The sequence below is a fragment of the Hippoglossus stenolepis genome, chromosome 23 (assembly GCF_022539355.2).
Source record: "Hippoglossus stenolepis isolate QCI-W04-F060 chromosome 23, HSTE1.2, whole genome shotgun sequence".
NCBI lineage: Eukaryota > Metazoa > Chordata > Actinopteri > Pleuronectiformes > Pleuronectidae > Hippoglossus > Hippoglossus stenolepis.
Genome location: NC_061505.1, coordinates 22,695 through 33,561, shown reverse-complemented (window position 1 = coordinate 33,561; position 10,867 = coordinate 22,695). Strand labels below are relative to the sequence as shown.

General features: G+C 44.0%; 1 protein-coding gene across 1 annotated transcript in view; it reads right to left on the bottom strand.

The window, feature by feature from the left end:
- Positions 1-4,375: 4,375 nt before the first annotated feature.
- LOC118102965 overlaps positions 4,376-10,867 on the bottom strand; it is a 7,907-nt gene continuing 1,415 nt past the window's right edge. The window contains exons 4-11 of the mRNA XM_047338970.1: positions 10,316-10,606; positions 9,403-9,675; positions 8,500-8,775; positions 7,237-7,509; positions 6,856-7,128; positions 6,175-6,537; positions 5,397-5,648; positions 4,376-4,739 (exon numbers count right to left, since the gene is read on the bottom strand). Of these exons, the coding sequence (XP_047194926.1) occupies positions 4,450-4,739; positions 5,397-5,648; positions 6,175-6,537; positions 6,856-7,128; positions 7,237-7,509; positions 8,500-8,775; positions 9,403-9,675; positions 10,316-10,606 (2,291 nt within the window). The 3' untranslated portion in view covers positions 4,376-4,449. The remainder of the gene's footprint in view (positions 4,740-5,396; positions 5,649-6,174; positions 6,538-6,855; positions 7,129-7,236; positions 7,510-8,499; positions 8,776-9,402; positions 9,676-10,315; positions 10,607-10,867) is intronic.

Here is a 10,867-nt window from a genome sequence, read left to right as displayed (position 1 = left end):
GGGACATATCATGCAAATTCCACTTGGTTAGTGCTTCTACAGGTTAATGTGGGTATCTGGCTCATGTCTACCAACCCAAAAACTCTGGGGAAAAAACACTTGCGCATTTTGTTATAGTTCCTCTAAGTCAGAAACGTCATGCTTGAGCGACTCGATTGAGCTTCCTGGGTTTTGTGTCGTAACAAGGAACTGGAAGTCTCCCTACATGGTCTTGGCCCATGTAGGCCAAGCGCAGGCAGCGCAGCGCCGTCCTCCAGCGCGCAGCCGCCTGGCTGTTCACACGGGACGAGCATTTCTCCGCTGGTCAGCCCCATAGACTGTATATATAAGGTCAGCCCGCGATTCTGCTTTCTCCGCTTGTTGTTGTACCCGTTGAATGTCGGGGTTCGGGGGTAAATGATGGTCTTCATAGCCCCCACCTCTCTTTCTCTCTCTGTCTGTCTGCTTGTGTGCTTGTAGTGGGGGGGCAGAGGGGGACATTTAATTATGTGATTGGGAAAATTAAAACTCCAGGACAACAGAAGGGGAATACAAAGTATGGGATGCATATTTGATAATTTATATCATATAAAATATGTAATTTATATTGTTTAAAATCATGGGGGGAGAGGGGGGAGGGGGAGCTGGCTCATTAGCATTTAAAGGAACAGGCACTCAAAACAGGTCACTCTGTGGAGGGCTGTTTTATACAGGGTAAAAAGCTGTTTTATATGATCCTTGTGGTATTTTGACCAAAGTATGTTACAGACATTTCATTAAGACCCCAAGGAACCATATCAACTTGTGGTAAAATGGGCATGCTATGTCCCCTTTAAAGAACCATCAACAATGTGAACAACCTGATAATTCAGCTCGTATATAAACAGCATGAGTCTAAATATTAGATGTTAAAGTGGAGCCAAAGTCATTCAATGCACTTTTTGTCAAATTCTGCTCCTCACGTCCGTGAGCTGTACGTTGTGTGTGCGCTGGAAAAACATCTGGTTTAAATACACAGCCCTGGCTTCAAGAGCAGGACGTCTGAGCTCAAGCAGGGTAGAGTTGAGTGTGAGTGCAGGGTTTTGAGTGAGAGCATCACAAAATCTGAATGTGACATCAATAAGTCCTGCTCTCAAACCAAAAGAGTTTGGAATAAGTTTGATTTAAATGAAATGAACAAGAGCAGCTCTCACTCTTTGAATTCCTGCACCAACACAACAGCAGCAGCGAGAGGAAGAGAATCAGTGTGATGCCACCAACCAGCCCAACGACCACAGGAGACGCAGAGGGAGGTGCTGCAGGATTAACGGGATCAGACGAGGAGCAGTGAGGAGCAAAGGCAGATCCATGACAGGGAAAAATATAGAACCAACACTTCAGCAGACATTTTGACGTGAAAAAAACAACAAGTTTTGTTGTTGAACAAATATTTCAATATGTGCAAAAAAGGTTTGTAGTTGTAGAAATACTTTGTATATGTGTAAAAACAAGTTTCCAGCTGTAAAAATATCTGGAAAAGTTTTATGAGTGTATTGACCAAGTGGACCTGGTGGTTAGAAGCCGTCTCAGTGAAAATACTGAGTAGAAAAGATTTGAATCTACTTCTCAACCTGGAGACTCCTTTTCTACCTCATATTGATCACACTCACATTTTACTGACATCCAACTCTCCCGTGAGAAGTCTCCTGAATGTTCACACTTGTAGAGACCTTCATCTGACTTTGACACAGCTGAGATTTCCAGTTTCCCTCTGACATCCCTTCGGAGGAGTTCACCATTTTTGTAGAAAGAGAAGTTGGAATAGAGGTTTCCTCCGAACGACGAGCAGCGGAGAGTAACGGACTGTCCCTCAGTCACAGGACGAGCAGGGCTGTCCAGGATAACAGGACCTCGAACTGTAAACAGTTAAAAAACCATCAACAATGTGAACAACCTGATAATTCAGCTTGTATATAAACAGCATGAGTCTAAATATTAGATGTTAAAGTGGAGCCAAAGTCCTTCAATGCACTTTTTGTCAAATTCCTGCTCACGTCCATGAGCATAAGTTGTGTGTGCGCTGGAAAACATCTGGTTTAAATACACAGCCCTGGCTTCAAGAGCAGGACGTCTGAGCTCAAGCAGGGTAGAGTTGAGTGTGAGAGCAGGGTTTTGAGTGAGAGCATCGCAAAATCTGAAAGTGACATCAATAAGTCCTGCTCTCAAACCAAGAGACCTCCTCTTGAGTAAAGAGAGAAACAGCCTCCGAACTGTCCACACAGTTACGTGATGTCTGCTTGTTTAACGGCAGACGACACACTCACTGCAGCTGATTCTGGTCGTTGAACGTGTGGTTTGTGTAAATAAAGAGGGTGAATTTCATCCAGAGATCATGTTTGATGTGATGCACCTAAGTGTAGGGGGTGCAGCTCCTGAAGGAGCAGTGAAGGGAGGCAGTGCTCCCCACTTTCAGTTACTCTACCTTTAAATCACATTATGGGATGTTGGAAACATGCACAGTGTGAATAGATTCAATGAAAAACTACAACCTGAAGAGATGTTGACTGCGTTGCTGATCTCTGATCCAGATTCACAGCAGTAAACTCCAGAACGAAGACTTTCCATGGACCATGTGAACTTTGTCTTGTGAGACCTGCACTCGAACAATAGTACTTGGTCTCCAGTAAACCTCCACAATCTCAGTTTATCAGAGTTTCGCTCGCAGGTCAGAAGGGTAAGGTCACCAAGTTCGTGCTGCACTGAGTCTGGACTCACTGTGAGAGACACTGACGAATAGGAATCTGAAAAACGTGACATGAAGTATGAAACATCAACTAATGGTTTAAATTAGTCGAGCATTAAAAACGTGAAGCCATCAGCAGAGACTCCATCTCAGTCACATCTTGTTTTTGGGAATGAGGTCATAATATTACGACAATACATTTGTAATGTTTCCAGATTAAAGGTGTCATTTGAGGCTTTGCGTCATTTTACAGGGGAAACGTCAGAAGGACGACATCGTTTGTTGACATCACAGTGACATCATGATGATGTCAGTCCGAGCATATGATCATAAATAATATCAACTTCAAGTCAGTCCTATAGGATGCACACAAAAATAATTTCATGTGACATTAGATTTTGGGGAATGATTCTCTGATCAATATAAACTTTAGATTGTCTCTCTAACCCTGTATTTGTCTTGACCTTTGACCTATCACCTCTAAAAGTGAATCACCTGGAGGAACCCGCGATTCTGCTTTCTCCGCTTGTTGTTGTACCCGTTGAATGTCGGGGTTCGGGGTAAATGATGGTCTTCATAGCCCCACCTCTCTTTCTCTCTCTGTCTGTCTGCTTGTGTGCTTGTAGTGGGGGCAGAGGGGACATTTAATTATGTGATTGGGAAAATTAAAACTCCAGGACAACAGAAGGGGAATACAAAGTATGGGATGCATATTTGATAATTTATATCATATAAAATATGTAATTTATATTGTTTAAAATCATGGGGGGAGAGGGGGGAGGGGGAGCTGGCTCATTAGCATTTAAAGGAACAGGCACTCAAAACAGGTCACTCTGTGGAGGGCTGTTTTATACAGGGTAAAAAGCTGTTTTATATGATCCTTGTGGTATTTTGACCAAAGTATGTTACAGACATTTCATTAAGACCCCAAGGAACCATATCAACTTGTGGTAAAATGGGCATGCTATGTCCCCTTTAAAGAACCATCAACAATGTGAACAACCTGATAATTCAGCTCGTATATAAACAGCATGAGTCTAAATATTAGATGTTAAAGTGGAGCCAAAGTCATTCAATGCACTTTTTGTCAAATTCTGCTCCTCACGTCCGTGAGCTGTACGTTGTGTGTGCGCTGGAAAAACATCTGGTTTAAATACACAGCCCTGGCTTCAAGAGCAGGACGTCTGAGCTCAAGCAGGGTAGAGTTGAGTGTGAGAGCAGGGTTTTGAGTGAGAGCATCACAAAATCTGAATGTGACATCAATAAGTCCTGCTCTCAAACCAAAAGAGTTTGGAATAAGTTTGATTTAAATGAAATGAACAAGAGCAGCTCTCACTCTTTGAATTCCTGCACCAACACAACAGCAGCAGCGAGAGGAAGAGAATCAGTGTGATGCCACCAACCAGCCCAATGACCACAGGAGACGCAGAGGGAGGTGCTGCAGGATTAACGGGATCAGACGAGGAGCAGTGAGGAGCAAAGGCAGATCCATGACAGGGAAAAATATAGAACCAACACTTCAGCAGACATTTTGACGTGAAAAAAACAACAAGTTTTGTTGTTGAACAAATATTTCAATATGTGCAAAAAAGGTTTGTAGTTGTAGAAATACTTTGTATATGTGTAAAAACAAGTTTCCAGCTGTAAAAATATCTGGAAAAGTTTTATGAGTGTATTGACCAAGTGGACCTGGTGGTTAGAAGCCGTCTCAGTGAAAATACTGAGTAGAAAAGATTTGAATCTACTTCTCAACCTGGAGACTCCTTTTCTACCTCATATTGATCACACTCACATTTTACTGACATCCAACTCTCCCGTGAGAAGTCTCCTGAATGTTCACACTTGTAGAGACCTTCATCTGACTTTGACACAGCTGAGATTTCCAGTTTCCCTCTGACATCCCTTCGGAGGAGTTCACCATTTTTGTAGAAAGAGAAGTTGGAATAGAGGTTTCCTCCGAACGACGAGCAGCGGAGAGTAACGGACTGTCCCTCAGTCACAGGACGAGCAGGGCTGTCCAGGATAACAGGACCTGGAACTGTAAACAGTTAAAAAACCATCAACAATGTGAACAACCTGATAATTCAGCTTGTATATAAACAGCATGAGTCTAAATATTAGATGTTAAAGTGGAGCCAAAGTCCTTCAATGCACTTTTTGTCAAATTCTGCTCCTCACGTCCGTGAGCTGTACGTTGTGTGTGCGCTGGAAAAACATCTGGTTTAAATACACAGCCCTGGCTTCAAGAGCAGGACGTCTGAGCTCAAGCAGGGTAGAGTTGAGTGTGAGAGCAGGGTTTTGAGTGAGAGCATCGCAAAATCTGAAAGTGACATCAATAAGTCCTGCTCTCCAACCAAGAGACCTCCTCTTGAGTAAAGAGAGAGCAGCCTCCGGATGGCGCTGTGGGCTGTGGCGTCCACACAGTTACGTGATGTCTGCTTGTTTAACGGCAGACGGACACACTCTCGCAGCTGATTCTGGTCGTTGAACGTGTGGTTTGTGTAAATAAAGAGGGTGAATTTCATCCAGAGATCATGTTTGATGTGATGCACCTTGGTAAATGTGGGGGGTGCAGCTCCTGAAGGAGCAGTGAAGGGAGGCAGTGCTCCCCACTTTCAGTTACTCTACCTTTAAATCACATTATGGGATGTTGGAAACATGCACAGTGTGAATAGATTCAATGAAAAACTACAACCTGAAGAGATGTTGACTGCGTTGCTGATCTCTGATCCAGATTCACAGCAGTAAACTCCAGAACGAAGACTTTCCATGGACCATGTGAACTTTGTCTTGTGAGACCTGCACTCGAACAATAGTACTTGGTCTCCAGTAAACCTCCACAATCTCAGTTTATCAGAGTTTCGCTCGCAGGTCAGAAGGGTAAGGTCACCAAGTTCGTGCTGCACTGAGTCTGGACTCACTGTGAGAGACACTGACGAATAGGAATCTGAAAAACGTGACATGAAGTATGAAACATCAACTAATGGTTTAAATTTGTCGAGCATTAAAAACGTGAAGCCATCAGCAGAGACTCCATCTCAGTCACAGTCTTGTTTTTGGGAATGAGGTCATAATATTACGAGAATACATTTGTAATGTTTCCAGATTAAAGGTGTCATTTGAGGCTTTGCGTCATTTTACAGGGGAAACGTCAGAAGGACGACATCGTTTGTTGACATCACAGTGACATCATGATGATGTCAGTCCGAGCATATGATCATAAATAATATCAACTTCAAGTCAGTCCTATAGGATGCACAAAAAAAATAATTTCATGTGACATTAGATTTTGGGGAATGATTCTCTGATCAATATAAACTTTAGATTGTCTCTCTAACCCTGTATTTGTCTTGACCTTTGACCTATCACCTCTAAAAGTGAATCACCTGGAGGAACCAGCCAAAGTAATGTTCCCCAAGTAACTGACCGACTGAAGAGACAACATCTGCTTCAAGAGAAAGAAACCAACTCACCTCCAGACCAGACCCACTTTATCTTACTGTACTTAGTGTAAAACACGGGGTCTCCTCTTCCAGCTCGACATGCATAACCTGCTGACTCCGTCTGGCCTCTGATGACGGAGGAGTTTTGTTCAGTCCTTCCGTTGCTTCCTGGGAGCAGCTCATAACTGTACTTGTAAGGAATGTGCACAGGACTCATCCTATCTAGAAATGACGGTGGACATCTGGGGACTTGATTCAAACTACTCAGGTCAACTCTGTACCAGGAGAACCTCCATCCTGCAGCCGGATGTGGAACCCCACAGGTGAGAGTCACTGAGGCTCCAGGAGTCAGCCATGACGGAGACACAGTGACGACAGGTCGTGGTGCAGCCGCTGAAACGGAACATCGTCAGAACAAAAACACGTCTTCATGTTTGTCTAGAGATGTTCATTTTGGAACCAATGCAATTTCTGGATGCTACACATTCAGCCATCGACATGACTGCCCCAAAAGTGAAGCCAAATTATAACAATCGCCCCCTGGTGGCTGCCTGCAGTATATGTCAACCATGGTTTCTTTCATTTTAGTTTGTTCACGTGTTCATGTTTCTGATCAGTTTGGTTTTAATTAGTTATTTGATGTTATAAAAACAGTGAAAACATTTAAACTTAAACACTTATATTTTTAATACTAAATATGACTTGACTCACCATTAGACAGGTCCAACGTGAGGGGAACACTCCATCCTGTTGAATTCTGCCGTGCACCTTTCAGTCGGCCCTGACACCAGTAACTGCCGCTCACATGTGACCCCACACTGATCCTGAATTCCTTTGTGTTGGGAGGTGCATGTGAGCTGGTTGCTGTCCATTCATACTCCCACTCAGAGTCTCCTCCCTGGATCTCACACCTCAGTGTGACGGTTTCTCCTCTGTATCTGTTCGGCCAGTTGGGTTGAAGAGTCACAGCAGCTCTGTTGTGGACTATTCATATTCACCAGTAAAGATAGAATAACAGCTTGTATCAGCATCAACCTTTACGTAATCTCAACAAACAGTCATGAACGCAGAATGGATTTTCTCCGCACTCACCAATTTCATGAATCCTGACTGAGTGACTGTACTCGGTGTAGTAAACTGGATCTCCTCTTCCTCCTCTGCACCAGTACTGTCCTTCACGTGAGGCACTAGCACTTTGTCCATCTGACTTGAAATCCTCATCCGTCAGGGGCTCCGAGGTTTTCTCACCTCTGTACCAATAATAATTCCAGCCAGGTGATGAAGGTCCCACGGAGCAGGTCAGGAGCACACTGCCCCCTACTGGAAAGGCTCTGTGGTCAGCACGCAGGTTAGCCGCTGGTCTTTCTGTTAATGTTAAAAACACTTTGGCATTTAGTCCATTTCATGTGAGTTGAATGAAATGAGTAGAACATGTATCTCCTTTAGTCTTCTGCAGTCGTACAAACTAAAACAGCAGTAAAAGCAAAAGTACAAAATGCTTTGGCCCAGATTATACCACCTGTTGCCATATCAGAGCCACAAGTTAGCCACAGCCGTACCGTACATTAACCAAAGGTGCCAAACGTGGCCCAGATTCGTTTGGATCTATTTGGACCATATTCACCACGTGGACCACTTTAGGTTCACATCCAGATCACACTTTGCCTAGAGCACCGCATGTTTACCATAAAGACCCAGGTTTGTTCTGGGATAGTTGGGCCACATCAGCTCTTTAACAAGTGGACGAGTTCAGGCTCGGATCCATTCTGTCCACAGGAAAGCTAGAGGAGCCGCATCACTGCCTGAAGTGGCCCACATCCATCTGGTCTGAAGGTGCTGAGCATAGACCGTGTATAAAGATGGACGACAACACAGCTCCACATCAGTGAGTTCGCCCCCTGGTGGCTGGCTGCAGTATAGGTCAAATTATCTCAGGAAGAAAGGAAGTTCTTGTACCTCTGATGTACTGTATGTTCAAGTTTTGGGTTGAACTGAATTAGTTTTTGACGTTATAAAAACAGGGTGAAACATCTTGACTGACGGCTGAGGCTGACTCACGATTGGTCGTGTATCGGCAGGACCTCGGTCCCAGATCGTTTGTATCCAGGATATTTTGGTTTGGATTCTGAACAGCAATTGTTTCCTCCCAGATGAGAATAACATCTAAACATCGGTGAACGTCATCTTACTCGCCAATAGGCTGATCGCAACAACAAGATAAATATCGGTAAGATGTTCAGCTTTTGAATCGGTGCATCCCTCGTTACTTTTTGTTGTATTCTATTTTTTATCAGCGCATATGAACATAAATTGAAGGAGACATTTGCCAGTTTCTCAAAACTCAGTCTTTCTCACCAGAAACTGTTAATGTGACGACATCGCTCCACTCGGTTGTGGAAGTCAAGTTCTTCTTGTCTTTAGCCAAACACCTGTAGCTTCCACTGTCGGACGAGGACGCATTGACAATCCTGTATTCATTGTGTGTTGGAACCGTAGTTGAGTTGGGTTTGGTCCATTCATACTCCCACTCAGTCAGTCCATCTGCAGGGACCTCACACCGGACAGTGATCATCTCACCGCTGAATATCAGAGACCAGTCAGGCTGCAGGGCCACAGACGCCTTGTGGGAAACTGATCACAAATAGAAACACAGAACAGAAGAAAGTAGAATGAACTCAGTACAGCTCATACCTCCACCAAACTTTACAGATACCAGTCCTCATCTTTTCATCAGGGAAAATAATCAAAAAACAATCACACAATCTTAAAGCAAAACACTATGCAACTGTTTAACCTTAAAACAGCAGCTTCCAAGTTAATGTAATGATTCTCTGCCTTAATATGGAGAAAGTTTCCTCCTTCTCTCAATGAACGTCTGTTCTCTGTGACTCTGCTGAGTGGGTTCCATCTCCTGTGAGAAGAACTGACTGAGAGTCAGCTTCAACTGTCACAACCAGCTGCAGTTGAAGAGTGAAGCTGAACTGAGATCAGTTAAAAACACTCTGAAGTTATTAAAAAATAGCACGTGTGGCTGCAGAGGGCGCTGTTGCTCTGTAAAAGTTACATCGTGTTAAAGAAAGTCTGGATGTTTGGATTCCATCTAAAGTTCATTGGTTCTGTCCCAAGTTTCGTGGAAATCCATCCAGTAGTTTTTGCGTAATCCTGCTGACAAACAAATAAAGAAAGAAACGTACAGGGACAAAATATAACCTCCACAGCGGAGGTAACTAGTCTTTGGATTTCTAAACTGACTCTTACCTCTGTTCTCTATTGTGACTAGGTTGCTGTCCTCTGTGAAGACAGTTGTGTCTCCTCTCCTTCCTCTGCAGTTGTAGATGCCTTCCTCTGAGATGCTGATTTCATCATCTGTTTCATTATATCTTAGGATCTGAGCTGCAGAGGAGGCTGAGGTTCTTCTGAACCAGTCGTATCTCCACTCAGCCGCGTTATCCACAGAGCAGATCAGTGCTGCGCTTCCCTTTCCTGTGATGGTTGTGTTATGGGCAGTCAGCCTGGGCCTGGGTTTATTGGCTTTCAAAGTGCGTGAGAGAAAATGAAAGACAAATTTAATGGGGAAAAAAGATTAAAGCGTATGAAGCAGAATTTCACTCAGTAGAGGACAAAGTTCTGATCGTAAAATATCTAAGACAGAAAAGGTCTAATGATGAATCTCAACATGTAAAAGGTTCATTGATCCCCACACAGCTGAATGCTTTGGGCCCAGATGTGGCCCACACTGTCACACTGTCATCCAGCCCACACACCTCATGGAACGATGGCACTTGGGCAGTCCACTGCTGTTTGCCAGAGCCGGGCCACAGATAAGCCGTCGCAATACCGTTTGTCACCAAAAGGGCCAAAGGTGGCCCCGATCTGTTATGTGCTGTTTGAGCCATGTTCACCATTCATGGACCACTTGAGGTCCACATCCAGATCACACTTTGCCTACAGCACCTGATGTGTGCCAAAAAGACCCAGGTTTGTTTTCAGGTATTTGGGCCACATTAGCTGGTTTACATGTGGACCAGTTTAGGTCCACACCCAGATGCTATCTGGGGATTGGGCGGAAATTGGTTTAGTAGTTTTTACGTAATCCTGCCAAGAAAAACAAACAGAAAGAGGTGAAGACGTAACGTCCTCGGTGGAGGTGTTGAAAGATGATTGGACTCACGTGTTACTCTCAGCTGGAAGGCGTCACTCCACTCTGTTGAGGAATACAAGTCCGCTCTGGCCTTACACCAGTACTCTCCACTGTGGAAAACAGAGGCAGTGCCCAGCCTGTATTCACTGTGTGTGGGAGCTGTGTTTGGACCAGTGACTGGTTGGTGGGAGCTTGTTGTCCTCCATTCATATTCCCACTGGGTGTCTCCTCCTCCCTGGATCTCACACCTGACAGAGATCGTCTCACCGCTGAATATCTGAGTCCAGTTGTGTTGCAGCACGACAAAGCTTCTGTTGGACACTGAACATTCAAACACAAATATAAAACCAACAGAGAGAACTGGTTAATATTGCTGCTGATTGGTTCTGTTTCATCGTAGCCAGTCATGAAAGCATGCTACTCACAGGTTTGTTTTTATAATGTCTATGTCAAACAAAAAGCTCAACTTAAGTGAGTGAATGATGTGATTGACTTTCTGTCCGTGTGAACTGTCGACACGATGTGGAAAATAAGCTTCATGTTTCTACTGTCCCATTTATTGTGAAGTGCTTTACTTGATTA